Source organism: Sporothrix brasiliensis, assembly GCF_000820605.1.
Source record: "Sporothrix brasiliensis 5110 chromosome Unknown Cont20, whole genome shotgun sequence".
In the NCBI taxonomy this organism is placed as follows: domain Eukaryota; kingdom Fungi; phylum Ascomycota; class Sordariomycetes; order Ophiostomatales; family Ophiostomataceae; genus Sporothrix; species Sporothrix brasiliensis.
In genome coordinates this window covers 5,559,790-5,583,301 of record NW_024467139.1, presented here as the reverse complement: position 1 = coordinate 5,583,301, position 23,512 = coordinate 5,559,790, and the positions used below count along the sequence as shown (strand labels likewise).

At 54.1% G+C, this 23,512-nt stretch overlaps 6 protein-coding genes across 6 annotated transcripts; 2 read left to right on the top strand and 4 right to left on the bottom strand.

The window, feature by feature from the left end:
• Nucleotides 1–5,186: 5,186 nt before the first annotated feature.
• On the top strand, nucleotides 5,187–6,843 carry SPBR_07065 (uncharacterized protein; the record flags this gene model as incomplete). Its single annotated transcript, XM_040765320.1, has 2 exons — nucleotides 5,187–6,164; nucleotides 6,196–6,843. The coding sequence occupies 2 exons, from the start codon at nucleotides 5,187–5,189 to the stop codon at nucleotides 6,841–6,843; spliced, it is 1,626 nt and encodes a 541-aa protein (XP_040617477.1).
• Nucleotides 6,844–9,105: 2,262 nt separating this feature from the next.
• On the top strand, nucleotides 9,106–12,863 carry SPBR_06421 (er glycosyl hydrolase; the record flags this gene model as incomplete). The annotated part of the gene is made up of 2 exons (XM_040764677.1): nucleotides 9,106–9,348; nucleotides 9,414–12,863. The coding sequence occupies 2 exons, from the start codon at nucleotides 9,106–9,108 to the stop codon at nucleotides 12,861–12,863; spliced, it is 3,693 nt and encodes a 1,230-aa protein (XP_040617476.1).
• A 302-nt stretch (nucleotides 12,864–13,165) lies between these two features.
• On the bottom strand, nucleotides 13,166–14,191 carry SPBR_07574 (nuclear transport factor 2; the record flags this gene model as incomplete). Its single annotated transcript, XM_040765828.1, has 5 exons — nucleotides 13,166–13,357; nucleotides 13,431–13,502; nucleotides 13,708–13,772; nucleotides 13,954–13,971; nucleotides 14,182–14,191. 5 exons carry the CDS (start codon nucleotides 14,189–14,191, stop codon nucleotides 13,166–13,168), a joined length of 357 nt encoding a protein of 118 aa, XP_040617475.1.
• A 926-nt stretch (nucleotides 14,192–15,117) lies between these two features.
• On the bottom strand, nucleotides 15,118–17,113 carry SPBR_06876 (serine beta-lactamase-like superfamily protein; the record flags this gene model as incomplete). The annotated part of the gene is made up of 2 exons (XM_040765132.1): nucleotides 15,118–15,748; nucleotides 15,816–17,113. The coding sequence occupies 2 exons, from the start codon at nucleotides 17,111–17,113 to the stop codon at nucleotides 15,118–15,120; spliced, it is 1,929 nt and encodes a 642-aa protein (XP_040617474.1).
• A 448-nt stretch (nucleotides 17,114–17,561) lies between these two features.
• SPBR_07460 (uncharacterized protein) lies at nucleotides 17,562–18,710 on the bottom strand (the record flags this gene model as incomplete). The annotated part of the gene is made up of 1 exon (XM_040765714.1): nucleotides 17,562–18,710. One exon carries the CDS (start codon nucleotides 18,708–18,710, stop codon nucleotides 17,562–17,564), a length of 1,149 nt encoding a protein of 382 aa, XP_040617473.1.
• Nucleotides 18,711–20,284: 1,574 nt separating this feature from the next.
• SPBR_06828 (uncharacterized protein) lies at nucleotides 20,285–22,364 on the bottom strand (the record flags this gene model as incomplete). The annotated part of the gene is made up of 4 exons (XM_040765084.1): nucleotides 20,285–20,402; nucleotides 20,466–21,631; nucleotides 21,811–21,887; nucleotides 22,325–22,364. 4 exons carry the CDS (start codon nucleotides 22,362–22,364, stop codon nucleotides 20,285–20,287), a joined length of 1,401 nt encoding a protein of 466 aa, XP_040617472.1.
• Between the last annotated feature and the right edge of the window lie 1,148 nt (nucleotides 22,365–23,512).

The window sequence follows — 23,512 nt, the reverse complement described above, 5'->3', positions numbered from 1 at the left end:
ATTGACAATGTCTGCGTTTGTCGTTGTGTTGTTACAGTGTTAATGTCATTGCGCCTCAGCATCGTATCGACATACGGAATACGGAATACCTGTCCAGGAATAACTTCGACTCTTCTTTGACAGCAGGTAAGATACATACATTTTTTGTAGATGAGCAGACAATTCTTCCACGTAGGACGGAATCTTCTTTAAGCATTCTGTAGCACAGAACACTCTCATTCTTGTGCCCCAATGTCTCGCCCTGTGTCTTGCTCCTCCTTTTCTCGTTCTCTTTGTCTCTCGTCTTTCGCCCACATTTAATTTGTACGACGCTTTTAAAAACAAGGCGAGTTGCACAATAGAAATACCTAGCACCTTATCGTGTACTCTGTAATACAGTGCTGCTGCATCTGCTGTGGTACGGCGATGTTATGCACCAAGTCGCCAGTCACGACGCAAAATGTATACTCTCCATTACTGTATCTTCAACCGTTTCATTTCCTCCTCTATTCTCCAACTCTGGGCCTTGTTCTCTATGCGTTCCACATTTGTGTCGTTCTCCTGGCTCGCATGTCCTCACTCGGCCTCTAATCGAGCGAAGCAAATCCTCTCGTCGGGATACCACCGCCCAGAACCATGGTTTGGGTTGCAACCCGATCCGAGCGCATTGCAACGGAACGGTCTGCCAGGCACGGCGAACGACGCAGTCCGTTCAGCGTCTGGGACATGATCCCTCTAGTAAGCGGTCGCCCCCATTATTGTGCCGCATCGCTGTCGCTCTGCCGCACGGCTCCATTCAACACGTTTCGGCTCCGTGATGACCTCTCCTCATTTCTGTCCGATATCGAGACCCCTTGTTTTGTTTTCAAACAGGCTCTCCTTCGCACACTTTTTACTTTTTACACTTGGCCGTCTCTTCGTCACGGGCGATCTTCAACAAGCCGCCGTTATGGCCAAAGTGGAGAGCGCAACGCGTCTTTTTTGCTAAAGGTGGGGAGCCACGAGCTACTTGCAACTCGTTTGGTCCGCTGCTCAATTAGTGTGAGGTGCTAAAAGACACGCTAACCAAGCTCCACAGCGCTGCAAAAGGCCCTAAGCCGCTACGGATTAGTTGTCGCATCATGAAAGCGAAGAAACGACATGTAATTCGTACTCCGTCCTCCATACATATACATCGCTGAAGGAGCATGTGCCGCCTCGTCTTCCAAGAGCTAGTCGTGCTTACATGCTACGTCGCTTACCATCTCAGTTTATGAAGGAGGCTCCATATCGCAGTTTAGCCTCTGAAAGGAGTACAGAGAGTCTAAACTGACGACATTGCCTGGTTTGCAAACTTCTCTGGTGTTCTTTGGGAGGTGCATTCAGCGTCTGCGGCAATTTCTATGTCCTGGCCGTTGCGTTCAAACGACTCGAGAACCGGAACGAGGAGGAGATGAGGGAGGGAGGACACAGGCTGGGGTCCGTTGCTTTACTTGCCGACGACTGCTATCCGCGCGTTTCCTGCGGTAAAAATCAGAATCAGCCCCCCCCCCCCATGTGGGTGTCTAAAACACCTCTCCTCACACTAGGAGCTGGACGCACACAAAAAACTGCATGCGCTTGTCTTTGCAGTTGCCCGGTATCTTCCATAAGTCATTTCCACTCAATTGTTACCTTACTCCTCTTTTCGTCTGCCTGAAAAGGACGCTGTAGACGCACTGGCTGTAGGCGCCGTCGACTCTGGGACTTTAGGCGTCTATTCGCGCTCCTGGCCACGTTTGTAAACACTCGTTTTGTGCCGCCTCTCAAGAACCGAGCAGGCGACCACACCTTTCAGTGATCCTTCTGTCCCCTCTATCTGTTGTCCAGTATGTCTGTCTGTCGTATCTGCTGCTCTACCCTCGCCTCAATTCGGGACGATTGCTACTGCGGCTCGCCGACTTTCTTAATAGACCATTGCTCCTCCTTCGGACACCAGCCTCTTGTCTCTCCTTTTCACCGGACATTGTAGGTCTGTATTCGTCTGATTTTTTGACCCTCATTCTGCCTGTGTCTTTGCATGCCAATCCGTTCTCGAGGGTATCTCGTCCCCCGCACACCCTGACATCTTGTATGCACCCAATGGCAAACAGCCGCACAACCCTACCCTCGCTCAAAGCACTCCATTCTCCCTCCCTTGTTACTCCCACGCCCTGCCCCCACTCACAATGGACGCCACTCACCCCCTTCTCCTAGACCCCACTGGACGAGCAGACGACCATCCTGGACCTTTTGTACTTTTTTACCGGCCTGGTTTTGTCTGCCATGCAACTTTTGAGTGCTTGCATCTCGTCCTTCAAAATGACAAGTCCGTAATTACCGTCTTGACTTCCACTTGTAGAAAATCTCTCTCGGCGAAGGGACTCATATTAACTGTTAGGCACCAGAGGGAAGCAAACCAGGTCACCGCAGAGGTTGGCCTCAAATTGTGTTCGGATTTAATTTCTTCCCATTTTCATCCGGCTCCTTTATTTTCTTCTTCTTCTTGGTTCCTACTGCAAGTGTGGCAGCGTTCATACAAGCTTTAATTGTTTACCTCTATTCTCCCTCTCGGCACGCCGCCCTTCCTCCCTTCCTCACACACCCTTCAACGGCTCTGAGGCCTGTTGGCGATCAAGGCACAAGCGTGGGCTTAGCAACGGCAAGGGTCCCAGCCAAGCCTGGGGCAGGTAATTACGACGTAGACTCGTCAGGGTGGATGCAAGAATGCACTACAAAATGCCTGCTTCGTTTTGGTCTGCCCACACCACCTCACGTTATTTCGCTACGCTCCCTTAGTCTTTGCCCTCACACCCCCCTACACATCTCACAAAACGCTCACCTACACATCACAACACAAACAACCAACACCCGCAGCTTACACGCCGGTTGATATTGCCTGTACTGCAGGAAATGGCAGGTCCTGCTGCTTTGTCTTCTGTCTGTCTGGCAGAGAAAATCTAGAGACCATGATTACCGAGCACACAAGTCTACTTGGGTGTTACTTGGGCGGATTTCGTGCAAAGTAAAATCGTAATTACTTTTACCGTCTCGTCCTTCTTGGGTTCAAAAACGTGTGCCTCATCGTATGTCGCGTAAACAGCAATTTGCGCAAGACATCATGACTGTTGATGTACGTTCATCAGCCGGAAAGACGCAGTCATTTACACCCAAATGCTCAACCTCTAATTCGTAGATTCAACATGCAACGAGAGAACGACGGAAAGCCTTGCTTGCTGTGTTGCTGCAACGTTCTGCGAGAATATCCGTTCCACCTCGACTGGACGTATTGTTTTCGGCCCCCAACGTCATGGGGTCGTCCATGGGGCCAGGACTATTTCATGGTTGCCTCTCCTCCCTCTTTTCGTTTCAAAGTTGTTCGTTTTGCTTCTTTGCATCCATTTCAGTCCACATTTGAATGCCCCCCAAAAAGTCGTCTCTACTGCTTGGTGCTCCCACCCTATTTATAAAAATATCTTGTGCTTGGTTCTCACTTGCCTCGTCGTCTTGAAACATCTTCGCCTCCCTTGCTTCTACAAGCAGAAAGATCTGTAGAATTTCCCCTTCTTTCGGAAACAAAAAAAATAATATTGTGCAACTGCATACCTCGTCGCAGTGGCTTCCTTCATTTCCTTTAGTTTTGTCTTCCCACGCCTTTCACAGACACGCATATCATACATGTACGCTCACGCCTGTTTTTGCCTTTGTTCTTGACCATTTCAGAACAAGCCACATTTCCACGGTGCTCACTTGGCTATTTGGCACCTTTGTTCTGCATTCAAATACCTGACGGAGTGTGATCGTCAAAAGCACTACAAAGCAAGCATCGGGACTCAACAGGACACCAGAACGAAACCGAAATCAAAAAAAAAGGAAAAAGGAAAATAGAAAAGAAAGGCACGACCAGAGACCAAAAACATTCTCCCGAAACCATCACTTCTCCTTTTGTCGCCTGGCCCTAAGAATCTCTTGTATTGTCCCTCTACTGGCATCCTATTCGTCTCTGCCACCTACGACCTGCAGCCACCCTTGCCGCAATCTCTCGCTATCCTTTGTCCGCCTCTCCAGACTTCTTTTCTTCTTCTGTCTATCTCGCCATTTACTCGCTAAGACAGCTCGAGTCTCGGATCCAGAACAAAACAGAATCTACATCAAAACCGACCCGGGGACGAAAGGCCACAACATATAGCTTCCAGCGAGAAGATTTTCGGGGGTGCTTGCTCATCACCTGGCCTCTCCGATATCATTGCGTCTCAATCCGGCCCTCACGCTCCCTTCCCATCAGACGCATCCCAAGGTCCATCAACATCAACTGGAGCGAGTCAAAACTACCTCAAAAACACGCGTCGGCCGAATCGAAAGCGTATTCAGCAGCATGCATATCGACTCGACTGTGGGGATTGATATCGGCTCCGCCACCTCTTCGACATCGGCCACCTTTTCTACGCAGCAAGATATGGCCCGGTACAGCACGGTATGTATATTGTATATTGTCACTTCCACCTCCACGACTTACACACGACCCAATAGCGCCTCCCCTAGTTTAGCGTCTTCAGAGGCGAAGAGAGTCCAGAGCCCTACAGACGAGGGGTCGTTAGAGCCAGCAGACGCCTCTGGCCTCTCTGCTAGCGCTGTTAGCCCCTTGGTTTGGTGCGCTGGGCTCTGCTCTTTCCTCGTCTTGAGCCCTTTCCCATGTCAAGCCCATCCCAATCTCCCTCCCTCTTGCCCCCGAGCCTGTCTGCTACAGCACACTGTTCATCCTCTTCGTTCTTTCCTCTCTTTATTTTTTCTCTTTTCTGCAGTCCTTCTCTTTTTGATAAATACCCACCCCCTCCTGTTTCTTTTTCGTCCGTCTTCCTCTTTCCGACCCATTCCCCTCTCACCTTGCTCTCCTTCAACTTCTCAACTTTGTAAAAATTCCATTATATCTACTGACATCTTTCCCCCTCTGTCTCTCTCCCTTCACACAGCAAGTCTCCAAGTTCACTCTACCAACGTCCTCGGATAGTCTGTTGACGCCAACATCTGTTTCTGGATCACCGTTGTCCCGCAACCTGTCTTTCTTCAACACACAGAGGCCCCAACACCAACACCAACATCAACACCAACACCAGCAACCGGTTCACAAAAGGGCTCAAATTTCATCCCCCGCTGTATCTGCTCATTCAGACGACCCGGCCAAAGCACTGCTCCTAGATCACTCAACGGCAATGTCTCACTCCGGAAATCATCACTACCCTCATAACCAGCAGCCAACGCCGCCTTCCTCCGGCATGCAGTATGCTTATGAGAACGCGTCGGAAGCACCGTCCATCACAGGCCAACCTTCAGTCGCGCCTGCCTATGACATGAGTAGCTACTCGTACCAGTCTCCCAAGGAGGAAGTCCTTCCCACCACCATGGATAGCTACCAGTTCGGCTCCTACACGGCGACCGCACCGTCACATCCCGACGAGACCACTGGCTCGCCGTCTGTGTACTCGTACAGCCCTGCCATGAATGCCGGGAGCTCCCAGTATCTGGCCCAGGCCCAACAGCGTCTCCCGCCGCCCGGTCCGGCCATGTACTCTCCGTATGGGGCGCCGCCGACACAGCACGGCCATCAGCAACAGCAGCATCAGCAGCACCCGCAAGGTCTGGCACCGCTTCTGTCCCACCCTCGACCGATGACCTACCGCACCGACCGCACTATGACCAGCGACTACTCCAGCATGGCCCCGATCACATCGCTGGCTCAGGCTCCACAGAGCACCGACGTGCCGGGAGGCTCAAACTACCGCCGTCTGCCACCTGCCACAGTCAACGACCAAAGCCGCACGCCGCGCACCCAGGCCGGCTCCATCGGTGACGTTAGCCAGCTGTTCCAAGCCAACGGCACTGCTGATGTGACGAGCCCAAATAGGCCTCGCTTTGCGTCAGACAGCTTCCGCAAGGCTCTCACGCCCGACAAGGAGAGCCTGTTGGTTTCGGATACCGACGAAATCAAGTTGAACCACCAGGCACCAGAGCAAGCTCAGTTCATCTTCAACCAGCGCCAGACTCACAGTTCTCTGCAAGGCAAGGGACTTTGGGAATATGTTGCGTCGAAGTTCCAGGTCGAGTTCCCCGATGGCCAGTGTTCAAATGCCCGCCTCCAGATGACACTCACCCGCGCCAGGCGTCGGTTTGCGAGATATCCTAAATACATGGTACGTTTCGGCCTTATTTCACTCATTGTAGTTCGCACGGTCAGGCGTCAAGGTGGCTGACAAAATACCGCAGTTGGAAAACTTCATGATGGTCTACGAGCGGGAAGAAAAGGCCAAGTATGTACGCTACGCCAAAATGCTCAACGACATCAATGCCCAGGATGGCAAGAGCAAGAGCTTTGAGTGGAAGCCAGCCGACGTTGAGTCGATTGCCTGTCGCATTGGTTTCGAGGAGCCGGCTCCGGATCCCAACACCAGCCTCCGCAACCGCCGCAATATCACGCGCAAGAAGCTGCAGGCTGCGAGCTCGTCGCAACGGGGGCGCGCTCAGTCTACGGTGATGGCACCCGTGTGGAGCAACAATGGCTATATGCCTGGAAGCCAGCAGTACCCCCTCCCGAGTCCACACCAAGCCCACGCCGACGAATCGTGCATCTACAACATTGAGCCGGCAGATCTGACCGAGGAACAGTCGTCGGCTCTCGCGGATACTCTGGCACTCCGGCACGGCTCGAACGACTACGCCGAGGACGCACTTAGTTCCGGCCACAGCAACTCACCCATTGACCAATCTATGGACAACGCGACCCCCCAGTCTAGCACTTCGGCCTACTCGCGTACGCGACAGTCTCCGTCCCCTGGTGGTACGGGCATGCACCTTCGCATATCACCTCATTAGCGAGGGATTCTGTCTCGAGTTTCGCTTGGTTGTGTCTTCGTATGTTTCTTTCTTTTGTCTTTTTTTTAATGCTCTTTCGCTGCTTCCCTTTTGTGTTTCCTTGATTTTGTACTCTTCTTACATTCATGTTATTCTTGTGGAACATTATCCTTTGTTCACCATCACCTATTCCTTACCGCTTGTTCGCTTGGGGGCATGTGGTCTAGCTACCTTTTGAAGATCTCTTATTTTGTCTGGAAGGTCCAAGTTTCGTGTTTTTTTTAGTTTTTTTTGGTTTGATTGTTTTATTTCTTGTTCGTATGCATCGATTCCCCCAACTGGTTTCCCTATCTCTTTTTATATTGATGGATCGCATGTCCCACACACTTTGGTTTTGTTTTTGGTATCGACATCCAAATTGGGTTTGGGTAATCAAGGTCTGGGTTTTATGGGACAAAACATGGCTTGGAGTATTGTTGAGTGCTTCGTATACAGATAAGGGGCCGCCCTATTTTATGTCTGGTCACCGGGTTTTTGGATTTTGATTTTGCTTTTCGTCATTGTTATGTTATCGGACTAATTTCGTCAGTTTGATGATTTTTTCATCGTGTCTGGGCTTTTTTTCTCATTTTTTTTTCCCATCGTTTTTTTTTAATGGTTCCAGAGTATTTTTCTCGTTTCTGTTGTCTACTGTTCGTTATAATAGTAAGGATTAAATATCATTTCTGACACACAATCAATGATCTTTTACCCTGGAACCTATTTTCTCAGAATCTATCCCGTACTCAGAGCAATATTGCAAATATCCAAAGCAGCAATATGCGTAAGTTATGCGATGTATACGGGGCTCGCGTGACGTTAACTGTCTATCTGGATCTAAAGTCGTCGTCCATTTAACGTGACTTATATTATTGTAATTTTACTGGCCTTTTATCTATTTTGTTTGGCGTCCTGCTCATCACATCATTTTGCAGCTTGCAGCTGCTAGCTTTTGTTGCTCCCGCTTGGTTTTTTTTTCTTGGTTCTGTCACGTCACTTTTAGCAGCAACAGATAAATAACAGCTTCTGTGACACGTTGTTGGCCGCGTTCCTTTTCGGATTCATCCGGATGACAGATGGACCAACCCAGGACCGAAAGGGGAAACGAACTAGAAAATAACAAATTCGATATGGCCAACGATAAAGGGTTATTGTGTAGGAAGAAGGGATGAGAATTTGATGTTTTGCCTTCTTTTCTTACTCAGTCATGACATTAATCACGGTAGTTCGTATGTTGTGTCGTTGAATGGTTGTATTGATACTTTTCACTTTAGTGCATGTTTGTTGTCTGTTGGCCAATACTCGACACAATTTTCACAAAAGTTGACAGGAGGAAGTGTCATACTGGTAGGTAGGAAATTGTGTTTCATTGGACGTTTAACGGGGAGCAACGAGCAGCGGGACCGCAATATTTGTTCGCCGCTTATGAATGACGAAGAATCGTGAGCCAGAAATATGTTTTCTCATCATTAATAAATCTCGAAATTTAATAATTATAACGCAAATAAAAATATAATGCAAATAAAACAAAACACGAGTCAGATAAAGACAGAAAGCAGATTAAAGATCTCATTGATGTGATATAATTACAATGAAAGACAAGTTCGACATACGTTTGTCCGATGAAATACAATCACAAGTCAAGATCGCATATAACCATCCAAAATGAATTGTTATCGCTGTGTTACTAACCCTCGATGAGTGGCACCACCGACTGTGTTTGTATGCAGCCACCAGGCAAGACCATGCGAGTATATAGAATATAAACTACCAAAATTCCAGATGCAAAGTCATAATAAGACAAGCGGCTGCTGTCGGATACTGGGCAACTGGCAGCGGCTTCAGAGATGCTCGCAGTTGATATTTTATCACGTGACACATATTGCGCCACAGTTCAGCCTCGCCAGAATCAGCCACATCTATTATGCAGAGGAGCCTCGCAAGTCCAGGCGACGTTGCCCAAAATACCCCTGCCGTCCCTAGTTCGATTTCTGGTTGGAGGTGCGCGATCCCTGATTTCCGGGACAGTTTAGCATTTCAAGGCCCTGCGATAATACCACGTGAGGTGGATGCAGGAGGAAGTTGATTACAAACTTTCATCCCGTCTTTCCTTGCCCACCTTTCCCCCCTTTCATTGCTGCAAGCAACGAGCAGCTTTCGTTTCGTTTTATTCCACTGCTTTGGCAGCGACACATTTTCTCCTATGCATTCCCCGGTCTCCTTATCGGACTGCCTTTGTTGGTGATGTCTGGACTCGGAGGCATCGACCGGCGGCCAATGGCTGCGGCGGCCGTAGGCGGACACGTGCGCTCGCGGACGGCGTCGTTTCTGCTGCCAATATTGCTCCTGCTTCTGGCATGTGCATGGCTGCCGTTCGCGCGGGCCATGATGGGACCCGACCGCATGGCGGAGCTGCGGCGTGCAACAGTCGACATGTTCTACCACGGCTTCGACAACTATATGCACATTGCCTTTCCCGAAGATGAGGTTTGTGCAGGCCCTAGGAGTGTAGATTGACTACCATGTGACTGACTGAAACCCTCTCTTACCAGCTGCGACCTGTTTCCTGCGTGCCCTTGACGAGAGACAACCTCAATCCGCGCAACGTGGAACTTAACGACGTCCTCGGAAACTACTCCCTCACCCTCATCGACAGTCTGTCGACACTGGCCATCCTGGCATCGGCACCCCCCGAAGACGGCGATGCTGGTGCAAAAGCGCTCCGAGACTTCCAGGACGGTGTTGCGGCACTGGTTCAACAGTACGGTGATGGACGGCCGGGGCCCTCGGGCGCCGGCCTCCGCGGACGGGGGTTTGACATGGACAGCAAGGTGCAGGTGTTTGAGACGGTCATCCGCGGCGTCGGCGGTCTGCTGAGTGCCCACCTCTTTGCCGTGGGCGAGCTGCCCATTACGGGGTACGTGCCGCCGCCAGCACCAGCGCATCCAAGCGAACGGCAGACGCCCATCCCGTGGCCAAACAATTTTGTCTACGACGGCCAGCTGCTGCGCCTGGCCCTCGACTTGGCCACTCGCCTCTTACCCGCCTTTTATACGCCCACGGGGATGCCCTACCCGCGCGTCAACTTGCGCCACGGCATTCCCTTTTACGTCAACTCACCGTTGCATGGCGACAGCACGGGCAATGATGGCAGCGGCGGGTCAGCACGACAGAGGGCGAGTGGCCCGGTCGAGATCACGGAGACCTGCAGCGCCGGAGCTGGCAGTCTGGTGCTCGAATTCACGGTGCTGAGCCGGCTTACGGGTGACCTGCGCTTCGAGCAACTGGCCAAACGCGCCTTTTGGGCCGTTTGGTACCGTCGCAGCGACATTGGCCTCATCGGCGCAGGCGTCGATGCCGAGCAGGGTGGGTGGATCGGTGCCTACTCGGTGATTGGTGCGGGCGCCGACAGCTTCTTTGAGTATGCCCTTAAGACGCACATCCTGTTGTCGGGCCACGACCTGCCCAACCGCACACTGGCTGCACGCCCGCCGGCTCACCACCGCGTTCCCGTCTGGATACAGGACGTCACGACCGGGGCTGAGACTGCGCTCGCGTGGCACGACCCCAACGCCATCTTCCCCGTGCTGAGCGACGCGGAGAACGCGCCCGAGTCGTTTTTGGATGCTTGGCACCTGGCGCATGCAGCCATAAAGCGCCACCTGTATAGCGACCGTGAGCACCCTCACTATGTCAACGTCAATCTATGGACTGGTTCTCTGGCTGCGCAGTGGATTGACAGCCTGGGCGCCTACTACTCAGGCCTCCTGACACTGGCCGGCGAGTTGGAGGAAGCCATCGAGACGAACCTACTGTACACGGCTGTGTGGGCCAAGTATGCGGCGCTGCCGGAGCGCTGGTCCGTCAGGGACCGCACGGTCGAGGGCGGCCTGGGATGGTGGCCGCTGCGGCCCGAGTTTATCGAGTCTGTGTACCACATCTATCGAGCGACCAAGGACCCGTGGTACCTGTACGTGGGCGAGATGGTGCAGCGCGACATTACGCGGCGCTGCTGGACCGAGTGCGGCTGGGCCGGCCTGCAGAATGTGATGAGCGGCGAGATGTCGGACCGCATGGAAAGTTTCTTTTTGGGCGAGACTGCCAAGTACATGTACTTGCTGTACGACGACCGCCACCCGCTGAACTCGCTCGACGCGGCCTATGTGTTTACGACCGAGGGCCACCCCCTTATTATACCCAAGCGCCGGCGCGCGCAAGACAGCTTGAAAAGCGAAAGTGTGAGAAGGAAGAACGCAAAGAAGGATAAGACGGCTACTAAGAATGCTGCGAAAGGAACAAAGAAAACGAAAGAACCGAAAATCACAAGCACCAAGGAGACTAAAGAGCCCGAGCCCACGCGCTCCGGCATTCCTGGTCAACCGGAGCCGGATACAACTGACGCCGGCGATCTGGGCTGGTACGACAACGACGGCTTTACCAATGTATGCCCCCTGCCGCCACACCCCGATCTCTTTACAGGGTCTGCTGTGACGGCACGCAGAAACATCTACCATGCGGCCAAGATGCTTGAGTTGCACTTGATGCCAGCAAAAGGCGCCGAAGGCAATGCCAGCACCAGTGCCAACGGACGTCCGAGCCGACATGCGTCCTCCTTCTTTCCTTGGACGCTCCCGGAGGCCATGCTCCCTACCAATGGGACCTCATCCAAGGTGCAGCAACCAACCGAGATGAGCCTCGAGTTCTCGGCACAGCCGCCCGAGGCCGCCGTTGCGGGACAGGGCAACGGCAACGGCATCCACGGCAACCTGCTGTCCGCCGCCAATCTGCTGAACCGTGTCGCACCCGACAAGATCCGCGTCAATAGCATATCGGGCTTGAAGCTGATCTTCCGATTAGAAGAAGAGAATGGCGAAAGGTCGTGGCGAGTGACACGCGTCAACGGTGTACCTCTGGGCCGCGACGAGCGGCTCTTGCTCGACCGTGCGCTGGTCAGCCACATTTCGGATGCGCGCTTCAATTTGGTGCGCGACCCCACCATAGCCAAGCTGCATCACCTCCACCACGCGGTGTGGATGAGCTCGCCACAGGAGGGCGAACCGGACGGCCCAGTTGTGGTGCTCCTCGACGACAGCAGCAACGCAGACACTGAGGATGGCACAGACGAACGTGAGACCAACGATCACAGCCATGGCGCTCCCCACCACGACAATCGTGACGCGATCGAGGATGGCCAAACCGCAGACGATCGATCGTGCGCGAGCACATCGGGGCTGACGACGCTCGTCAAGTCCTTTTGGCGCCAGATCGTGTCGTCGCTCGACGGACCGGCCCATGCCACGCCCGTGCCCGGATCGGCCATGGGCCAGCGGCGACATCCGCTCCACCACGCATCCTTCTGCAACAAAAGCGGCGGGGCTGGCCGCCGACGGTCAACTGGACCGCCCCTTAATGTCGTCCTGAACTCGACCGGTGTCACGCCCACGGGCATCGGTGCCGCGTCGTTGCCGTCCATTGACATCCCTGCCGGCGCCGTCCTCCCCGCATCGGGTCCCGTGTCGCTGGATCTGCTGCCGTGGCGCTCTGTCTACGCCGGTGGCCAAGCATGTGATGCGCCCCTGCCCGAAACGGCCGTGCGCGACCACCAAGTGCTCGTTTTGCGCCGTGGCGGCTGCACCTTTTCCGATAAGCTCGCCAACATCCCGTCGTTTGCGGCGAGCCCCCGGCGGCTGCAGCTGGTCGTGGTCGTGAGCGACGATGACGACGTGCGCGTCGGCAGCAGCGGTCCCGGCGGCCCACTGTCGCCCATGACGTTCCATGACGACCCGCAAGACTTTGTACGACCGCTACTGGACGAGACGCAGCGGACGCCAAGCGGACTGGTGCGGTGGCAGCCGTTGGCGATGGTCATGGTGGGTGGTGGCGAGGAGGCGTACCGACAGCTGGCCGGGGCGCGGCAGTTTGGTCTGACGCGGCGATACAGCGTAGAGAGCCAGGGGGTGCGGATCCGCAATGTTCTTATTGACGACGGTGACGAGGTGTGAGGTAAATGGCAGAGTGAGGACGTTATTTGTATGACGTGCCCTTGTACATACACACATTTCAGGAAAGGCGTTTTGGTCCATTGTTTCGCTTCGTTTTAGCTGCTATTTTTTCATGTTACCATTTCACGAAGCACACGTTGTTCATCTTCTTGCCAGCATTGTGATATGCAAGTGTATTTTGTATTGAATTTCGCAATGTCGGTGAATGAAAAATATTTAATGCCAGTTTCCCAACAGTGAAGCATATATATGTCTACCAATCAGACACTTCTCCTGTACAGCCAACCGCTCGTCCCTTTCGCTTAACCAAAGATCAGCTTAAAGACGTCGTTGTACACAAAGTAGTTGGCGCCGTCCTTGGCCAGGTGAAAGACCTGGGTGAAGTTCATGGGGCGCTCCTCGTCGTCGACCTGCAGCTGGCCAGTGACGAGGACAATGACGCCGTCGCCAACGGTGGGCTGGGGGTCGAGGGTGGACGTGACGTGCTTGACACGCTGGAAAGGGAGGTTCTGGGAACGGCTTTAGCAAGTGCCAGTGCAGCTGCATAGTATGTTGTCCTCGACTCACCTTGAGCTTCTCGACAATGGCGGCGGCACCGAGGACTGAGGACGACTCGAACGTCAGCATGGAGTTGTCGCGCTGGTTTCGGCGATTGGTTAGCATGTGTGTCAACTCTATCGGGGCCCAATGCATGCCCAAAGGCAGCTTCTCTGCCACGTTCGTTGTCGTTCGTCTGCCCGTCGCCTCTGAACCATCCAATCACGCTGGGCAAAGGTGACCGTCCAGAGGTGGCGCTGGGGTTCCGTTGGCCCTCTTTGCATCTTCATGGCCGGGAGAGTCTTACGTAGAGGCTCTGCAGCTGCGTGCGGTCGGTGTCAAAGGTGTTGTAGTAGAAAGCAACAAACTGCTCTGTGCGCGGAAGAAAAGAACAACGGTTAGTATCTCGGTTCGAGGTGCGTCTGTGTGTGCATGTGACGACGAGTGTCGGATTAAGAATTCGTGAGGTCGGCTCGCGTCATCGCGGTACCGCGATAGAATATCATGGAGTTGGAGATGGACATAAGCCGAAACTAGGAAGGGCTGGACATACGCGCAACATTCTGGAAATCTGCGGAGACAAGCGTTAGCATGCGGGCGGACGATGAATAGAGGTAAGGAACAGGGACCGGCCAGATAAACAGCGCGCGTGAGGCAGCATGTGACTGAGCAGGAGAGCGCAATGTTTTCTTTCCCATCTTCGTTTTCTCGATCTCCGTTTCAACCATTCCATCTTCTCCTAGTGTCCGTCCCTCCTCCGATGCGCCTTCTCTGTACTTACCGTTCGCCATTTTGACGGATGTATGGAGGGGTATCAAAGACAAGAAAGAAAAAACGTGGGCGTCGTGAGGTGTGGTTTGCTTCGTTTGACGATGAAAAGAGGCGGGAGAAAATAGGAGAAAGCAGACGAGAGACGAAGAAAAAGGGTGAAAAAGGGTAGCTAGCTTTAGGCCTTGGATGAGGGGGTAAGGTCGAAAACACAAGGCAGGAGCGACGGCGCGCTGCTGTCCAGCGGGGCTACCGTTCGGGGTTGCGCAAAATGCGCTACGCTTGGCAAAGGTGGGGTTGCTCCTGCCTTGTCTTGGGCCACTCAAGCCAATCAGCCCATTGGGTGGCATTTTTGTTGGACGTTGCACCTGCCCGTCATTTTTAGTGGATGAGGTGCCTGGAAGGGAAGCGCAGAGAAGGCAGCTACGGCCACTGTTGTTGCTATGCAAACAGTGTGATCGGGGTGGAGTCTGAGCACAAGGCGGTGTAGACGTTTCTGCCCGTCTGGTGGCCCATATAAATTGTAAAAAATCGACAGCTCCAGATTTTCGTCCCTTTCTTCCTCTTCTTCCACGCCATTGCACACAAAACACCAGCCATGTCGTCTCTCCATTGTTGGCTGCACGCCGACAGTATCAATGGAGACGACCCAATCTGTGAGTACTATGATGCATTGCACGTTAAATGCGCCAACAACACAACCTAGTGCGCGCGGCGCTCTAGATGATGATTAAACCTTTGAACGGCCAACTGAAATCAAACTCCATGTTGATTCTCAAGACACACAAATCAAGCTCAACAGTCTGATTATTGCGCTTGCACATGTACTGGGTTGTGTTGAAGCTGGTCGACGTTATTGTCGATCTTGTATCACTCTTTGATCATTGATTGCGCCAGCTAACAATAAAAGGTTTTCGAAGAGATTATCCTATACCGTGAAGCCTCTACGTCAAGTCTCGCCGTCGTCCACCCTCGAAAACGGAATGACACCCTCGATGGTGTCGTCGTCGGCGTTCCAGAACTCGACCACGAGCGTATGCGCCCGCCCACCGGCGCCAACCTCGAACCAAGCGCGCCCGTAGCTCTTGAAGTTGCCGCTGTGCTCGTACAACATATCTGTGTACAGAAGCCAATGCTCGCCTGAGACGTGCACAAATTCGCACAGTTTCGGCCACGTGTAGTCGTGGCGCTCGGCTATGAACGCCACCTCGTAGTTGTTTCTGCTGTTTATTTTGTGCCCGCCCTCCTTGCCCGCCAACTCGATTGTCATGTTCTGGTAAGCGGGATGGTGGTAGGTGCCTGTATAGTCGACTAGAGGCAGCGACGGTTGTAAAGGCGGCTCTGCTCGATCCGGGTAGAGACGGTCCAGCGCACCATCGATGCGCGCGACGCGTGCTTTCACCGATCGACGGAACTGACCATCCCAATCATAGCGCTCGTCCGCCGGGATGCCAAAGCGCTCACTTGCCAGGTGCCAGAGCAGGATCAGCTCGGCCATGTTGGACGTGGTGGCCGTGTTGCCAAAGAGCACAACGCCGAAGCGGTCGTCCGGGAAGAAGTACACCTCGGCGCCAAATGCACTGACGGTTGTTAGTCCGTCTGCGTTCACAAGTGCATGTAGCGGACAGAGAACATGCATGTACTTACTTGCTGCCGCCCGAGTGCCCCCAGAACCGATGTCCTTTGTAGGAACTTGTTGTCCAGGCACTGGCATACGCCAAGGGAGCATCAAATGGCGCCGGCGAGGCTGCGCTCTTTCCGAGGAACATCTTTGGTGCCAACACGGCGTCGAGACTAGACCGCCGGAACGGAATGCCCCCACAGACATCTGCCGTGCTGCTGTTGCTCCCTTTGCTCGAAAACGCCGGCCCGTCGATCCAGCACCGCAACCACCGCGCGTAGTCGTTGACCGACGAGATGATGCCGCCCGCGCCGCTCACCTCCTCCAGCGGCATATGCGGGACACCCACGTACTCGTCCTTGTCAGTGTCATAGTAATATCCCTGTGCGAGCACATTTTCACAGGGCGCCGCCCGCGCGTCGTCCAAGCTTAAAAACGTCGACGACATGCCCAATGGCTGCCACAACCAGTCGTGCAGAATGTCTCCCAGCCACTGGCCGCCCGCCAGCGTCTCCACCGCGTGCGACAGCACCAGGTACATCAGGTTGCAGTACCGCCACTCGGTCCGCGGTGACGTGTGCAGCGGCAAGTATCGCAGACTTCGCGTGACATCGAGCACCGCTGCGTTGCGGCCGGCGCTGTCGGGAGCCAGACCATAACGCCGCGACCGGGACGGGTCATGTCCCGCGAGGCCTGTGCGGTGTGCCAGGGCGTCTTCGACCGTCAGACGAGCCGTGGCCCAGGCATGGTCGCGGTCGGTCGTCGTGTCGCGGCCGCGACCCGCATACTCGCTGCCGACAACAAAGTCGTCTGGCAAGATTGTGGACAGTGGCGTCGTCCAGTCGAGCTTCTGCTGTCCGTCCCCGACGGAATAGTTGCCGCTGTCGACCATGAGCGCCAGTGCGGCCGCTACGAACGCCTTCGTCGTGCTGGCCGTGTAGAACAGCGTGTCGGGCGTCACGGCCTTGTCTGGATATACGGCTGTCCCGAAACCCTCAGACCACGTGAGGTCGCCGTCTACCACCGCGATGGCGACGCCCGGCACGTGCCACGCTGCCAGAGTGTCGGCGACGAGCGCACGAAAGGCATCGTTAAACGGACTGGAAACAGTGGCAGCCTTGGGTGCGCCGGAGATGGAGGCAAGGTTGGTCTCGCTATGAAATGCAGCGCCATTGCTGTCCACGACAAGGGGCTGTTGGTCGGGACTGGGAACCTGGTAAGCCGTTGCTGTCGTGGCGCATACAAATAGCAACGTCGTTTTGACCCAGCTGATAGTGCCAGTATGACGCCGTCGTGACCTCGTCGCCCTTGTTGGCCTGCCCATTGCTGTCAATTTTTGTATTGCAGAGGACGGTTTTGTCAGTTGTAGACGGGCAAGCGGGTGCTTTCCATGGCGCAAGGCTGGCTTAGGCGCGATGCGAGGATGCTCATTGGCTAATGTGTATTGCGACATACTGAATACCTGATGACATGCGCGCCTGTTTATATTGTATTTTGTATAATGATGCGAGTGACGATTGATAATTTGCATTGACGGATGAAGATGTAGTAAGCAAAGCAACTGTTTGGTATCCGCTCGATTCTTTCCTACAAGACCTCTAGCCAATTCTCATACAACTCCCCCATTTCCTGGCCCTTTGCCCAGATACCGTAGAAATCTTGCCCTTGTTGTTAGGACTGGTAATAAAATTACCCCGTAGATACACCCATAAAGCTTTGAAAGCCGAACAAGCAAAAATCACAGTAATAACGACAACGCTCTCTTGCCGGCCCTACTTCTTCTCCTTCTCATACGCCTTCAGCAGCGCTTCGCATCCGGTCAGGTTGGCCCGCGGTTCCCAAGTGTTTTCGCTCGCCGAGTAGCCGGCCCACTTGACATTGTACTCGATCACTGATGTCACTGGATTGACGCGGTCCGCGTCAATCGACTCCACCACGTATTCGGCCGCCTCCTCCTTGGGCTTGCGGCCACGCTTTTTGCCCGTCGTGGAAGCGGCCGTCTTGGTCGTCTTGGCCGTCTTGGTCGTCTTGGTTGTTGCGCCGGGCTTGCGTCCACGCTTCTTGCCGGTGGCCGAGGCCGCAGAAGTGGCGGCCGAACGTTTGGGCGGCGGCGGAGCCGTGGCAATCTTGTGCGCCTTGAGTGCTGCCTGACGGCCTGTTAGAGGACGAGCCTTGACTGGGCTGCCACCAGAGGTGGCATTCTTGCTGCCGGGCGGGCGGCCTCGGCGGGCACCCGACGGGAACGTGGAGGCCGGCTTGGGCGCCGCTTTTTCACCAGCAGCCTTGGCAGGACGGCCGGCTTTCTTGCCCGGTGTAGCAGCACCCGTCGAAGCACGGGACTGGCGGCCGCGCTTGGCCGGCGTTGCTTTTGTGGCGGCTTTGTCGTCATTGTCAACCTCCTTCTCCACATTCTCTTTGTCCTCGACCGCCGTAGATTTGGCTGCCGAGGACGCAGGTCGTCCTGACTGTGCAGACCGCCCACGCTTGGACGCTGGTGTCTCGGCGTCATCTGTTGCCTTGCGCTTGGTCGCCGTGCCAGCCCGAGGTGTGTGTGCCGTAGACTTGGTGGACGGGGTGGCCGTGGCAGCGGCCGGAGGAACACGCAGGGCGCGTTTTCTCGCAGAACGACCCGATGCACTGGTCTGTTCGGGCTCATCATCCTTGGTCTCGTCGTCCTTTGTCCCTGGTGTGGGCGTTGGCGTCTTGCCGTTGACCTTCGCGGCCGCGCCCGCCTTGGGCTTCGTGGCCTCCTTCAGAATGTCGCTGACAACCAGGCTAGCTGCGGCGGCTGTCTCATCATCAATGTTGTTGTCAGCCTCGTCGTCCGCCGACAGACGCACGATCGTCGGTGTCGCGTTGCCCGACTGTGCAGGGCCAGCGACTTGCGTCGGGCCACTGACGCGTTCCACCGCGGGAGGCATGATGCTTGTTCTGCAGGGTAAGGGTGAATGTCAGTTTGGAAGGAAAATGAACGGTTAAGGTGAATTTAGGTAAGAACAGGATGAAATGACCCCAAAATCGTTGTACGACGTGAGATAGCGCGTTTTGTCGACGTGAATTTTTGCGATTTCCTCCTCTTGACATGAAAGTCACCACAATGCCCCTATGACCACATTTCGACTGCCGAAGAGCAACAACAACGCCGCCATCCGATCTTTGCCATGGACAGGGCCGGGATGTTGCCAGTGTAACGCGCGACGACAATGATAAAGAAAATTAGACATGTCAGATGCGTCGCAAAGAGAGTCGCGCGCAATTCGATATTTTCGCACTGGATACCACAAAGCGCGCTCCTTTGCTGTCGCAAACTCTAAATGTACGACCTGACACAATAAAAACACATTGCACGACAAGTTGCAACTGCAAACAACGTGCGGTGGCACAAAAAAAAACACAAAAAAACAAAAAACAAAGCAGGATGTGAACAACGCATGCGCTACCTACTCTGACGTTACTGGAACCGGCGGCTCAATCGAGGACGTTGAGCGCCCAAAGAACAGGTTGGTGGATGACGAGAAGAGGGAATCCATTGGGAATGCGATGCGATTGAAGAAAAGGAGAGACTCGGTATGAAGAGGAAGCGCGTGGGTTGCCACAATCCTGTCGCCGTATCGTTACGTCTCGACGTCAATGTGACGCGACTTGGTGGATGCGCCAGTGCGAGACGGCAACGCGGGCAAAGGAGCGGGGCGCGACAGACGTAGGCCCGACGAACAATGGGTGCGTATCTTGAAAGCGACCGCGTAACCGAAAACAAGGTGAAAGAATGGGTGGCAGTATCGTGGCGTCGGGAAATGAGACGATGCGGAGGAAAAAGAAAATAGACGAGTAAATGGGAAGGTAAGATTAGTGGAAGGGAGTTTGTCTCTACGGTGCCGTTTCTCGAGACACAAGGAAGGTCCAGTCGCGCGCAGGCTCGTCTTGGGCCGTTGTTAGGGCCGACACGTGCCGCCTACCAGCTGGTGCAGCCTCCTGGAATCTCAGCATGGAAACGAAGGCGTCGCAACAACCAACGACGTAGCACGTGATAGGTCACACATAAGACAAGGCCACAACATTTCGACATACACTCCATGATTCTCCACGATTCTTGCCATATATTCTACTTCCATCTTCGACTAGTATACTCCCGTGTCTAATGTATGAACCGTCATTGCCGTTTCACTTCATGCTCATTACATTCTACCAGTCGTGTCGGCGTCACCCCACAAGATCAGAGACCATGCCGACTTTGGTTTCCCAAGACACAAAGGAGAAAGGATATTGGAGACAAAGATTAAAAAAATTGACAAGTGAACCCGAATGAGACAGGATCGAAAAGGAAGGCTTTAAAAGCACGTAAATCAACACAACAGATCAAAACGCCAATGCAAGTTGTAAAAAGGCTGGGGCGAGTCGCAAATGAAGTCATCAAGGAAATAGGAATAGAGCGCCTCTGAAACGAAGCACGGATGATAATAAGGCGGATAGCGGAAGTCGGATCGAGACAGGCAGGCTAGTCGTCCAGCTCCTCTACTCGGTCTTTGCCATCAATCTTGTCGTTGCCGAGGCGGCCCTCTCGTGCAGCTGTTGCGACAGGGTTTTCGACATTAACGATACCCGTTTTTCTCAATCTGGAACACCGCCAGTTAGCCAAGTATTCCCATTTATTATTAAAGCTTGTAATTACGGCATACCTTTCAAAGAGTACAAACAGGCGCTCGGCCTCGCGCTCCTTTTCTTCGTCTGTCATCTCGGGCTCGTTGGGGGCCATCTCCTCGTCGACAAATTGGCCTGTCACAGCATTGATTGCACGTCCACTGCCTCCTTCCGCAGCAGCTGCGGCACGGAACGTGTCAGTTGCGCCCTCGGGAATGGGCACGTTGTTCTGGAACAGGAAACCCGAGGCAAAGCCGTAACCAACGTTCTGCACAAACTTGGTCGCATCCTTGTCTGAGAGCTCAAAGAGCATGTGCGAGACCGCATTGCGGAGCTCTGGCGCCAAGGCGTTCGTTGTATGCTTGAGAATCAACGAAGGCAGGCTGTTGCCGCGCCCGAGCACCTTTTTGCGGTCGGCCTCGGTAGGGAGCAGTTTGGCGTGCATGGTCGACCGAACGGTCCCCACGGGCGCCAGCTCATAGATCTTGCGTAACGCGGACACCAATGGCAGCACTGCAGTGTCCAGCTCCGTGTCGGCATATTTGCGCAGCGACAGGTCCAAAAGTTGAATGAGCCGCTCCGTGAGCGCCGCAGGCTCGCTCTTGGGGAACAGAGATGCAAGTCCCTTCTCGCTGGACAGGTTCAGCGTCAAAAGAGCGTTGACCACGGAACCCAGCGGCGGATCGAGGGGCTTCGGCTGCGGTGTATCGTGTTTGCAAATCAAGGTTACAATTGGTGCGATGGACGGCGTAAACGCGTCCGCCCGACCTGTGCAGAAGTGTGTGACGTTGAACAGCAGTTTGACAGTCTCAGTGAGCGCCATGTCTATCATGGGATCCGCTTTGGCTTTGGCCTTGGGGCTGCTACCGCCGCTACCGCTGCTGCCGGGTTTTGACGGACACAGCTTGGCATGACGGGCGATGTTTTGGTTGATGGCATCGGCCAAGTGGTGCTGGTCAATCAAGACCTGCAGGTTGACGCTGGTGCCATAGGTGGTGAGGAAGATGATTCGTGATACGAGGAATTCATCGTCCACGTTGCCCGTCTTGAGTTTGTTGCAGGCCTTCGCCAGGTAACCTAGGTCAACAAAGATTTGCCGGGTTTCTGGCTTGATCAGCAGCGAATTGGCTAGGCATCGTAGGGCGTTTCGCGATGTTGTGGCGGAAGAGCTATTAAATGCATGTTTTGTGAGTGTTTCAATGCCCTGTTTGTAGTAACGAGGGTACTAGTTAGCGTGTTGGGCCTTAAAGAGGGAAAGTGGGAGGAATTGGCGATGAGCCCGTCTAGACATAAAAAAAAGGAAAGAAAAGCAAGACGAAAGGGAATTTTTCTAAAATAGAACAAAAACGGTTCTCAAGTTGTTTTTGGATGTCTTCTACTTACTCCCGTGGTAAATATGGGATCCGCGTCTTTTGGATCTCGCCCGTAAACTTTGAGCTCTTCTAAGGCCGTATCTCGTTCTGTGAGCCATTGAGGCGATGGTCAGTTATCCCTGTGAGCTTGAAATAGCTTCAAACAATGGAGGAGACTGGATGGATGATGACGGGCAGAGTGGTGCCAGGCATCGCCGGGGGGTCAAATTATGGGCGGGGCCGGCACACTTCGGAGATGTAATATTAAAAAAGGGCTGGTTTCCACTCACGTTGTGGACGCATATTCGATTTTGTCAGGTCTTGCGTAAGGATGTTGACTAGGTCGGTCACCGCCTTCAATTTGGCTGGGGGACGAAACATCTGGTCAGCAATTTGCAATGGTTTTCTGGCTTATTTTTGGAGGGCATAGACTTGGGCTGCAGAATTGTCATAAACGCGGTAACAGGCTGTCAAGTGTCACCTGTCGCAGGCGAGTGTCCGATACAGCCAGGGCCCATGCGGGGACGAAACACACAAACACCTACCTGCGCCGGTCAGGCCGCTCTGTGGGAGCTGCTGAGCCATTTTTGTTTTCTCGTGGTGTGGCCGAGCATGTGTAACGAGGAGTGTGGATTTGGCAGCGCCCATGAGGTCTGGCCTGGATCAACAGGACGTTTCTGACTCGGTGCGAATGCGTCGCAATCGGGGAGGATGGCGACAACACGGCGTTGGCCGGAAGCACTTTCAGGCGATGCGCGGAGCAGCAATTTGCGCGGCGACAGAGGGACTAGCGCACGTGAGTAAGTAATTTGCCAGGACAGGCTGCGAAAGGATGCAATGAGGCGGCGACAGGGACGACGGTCAAAATCACAGGTGGAGACCGATCTCGACGAGTTACTGCTGGGCTGGGCGATGTTTTCAGCTTTCCGATTGTTGCGTCGTAAAATGCTATGGCTCTCTTTCCACACTTTCCGCTGTGCAGATAGGTGCGCACGAATGGCGGGTGACGTCAAGTCGATCCTCTGTCGAGGGTACTGGTGATGCGATGCGGCGGGAAAGGCGGGTGAAAGTGTGAAGCTAGGCGGACGCGAGAAGATGATGGCTGTGAACAACAAAAGTCCGAGAATATGAAAAGGAGGAAAGAGGAGAATGAAGAGAAGGAAGGAGCAATGAGGGCAGATACGGAGAGGCCATCCAAGGAAAAGGAAAGCGGAAAGAGAGCCTCTGACCGAGAAAGCAAAGCAGCCAAACAGAAGGAAGGTGGAAGGGGACAGCGGAGGGGATGGTTTGACGAGAACTAACGAGGCAGGACCGTCTCGTTGGCTGGTCTCTGGCTCGCCTTGCGCTAGGGTGGGTGGTGATCTGCAAAGGCCCCGATGGATACGCGACGGGGTCCCTGAGCAGGACAGCGCATGAAAGGCTCTACGCAACACGGCCAAGGAGCAAAAACAAGGAGAAAAAAAGGAGGGAATGAGAGAGGAACCACGACGCCCGGCAGACCGACAGCCTGGCACACCAAAGGAGGCCACGGCGCCAGGGAAGCAGGAGCGAGCCATTCCGGCCGTTCTAACTAGAATCCGCAACCCATCGCTTTGCTAGAGTGCCGGCAGGCACCTGTCAAGTGTGCTTTAATGCGGCTTTCTTAGCGGGACAAGGACTGGGCACCACTGACGACAACGGGCAACACACCGCAAGACCGCAGGGCTTACAAGACAACCAGGATCAGACCAGAC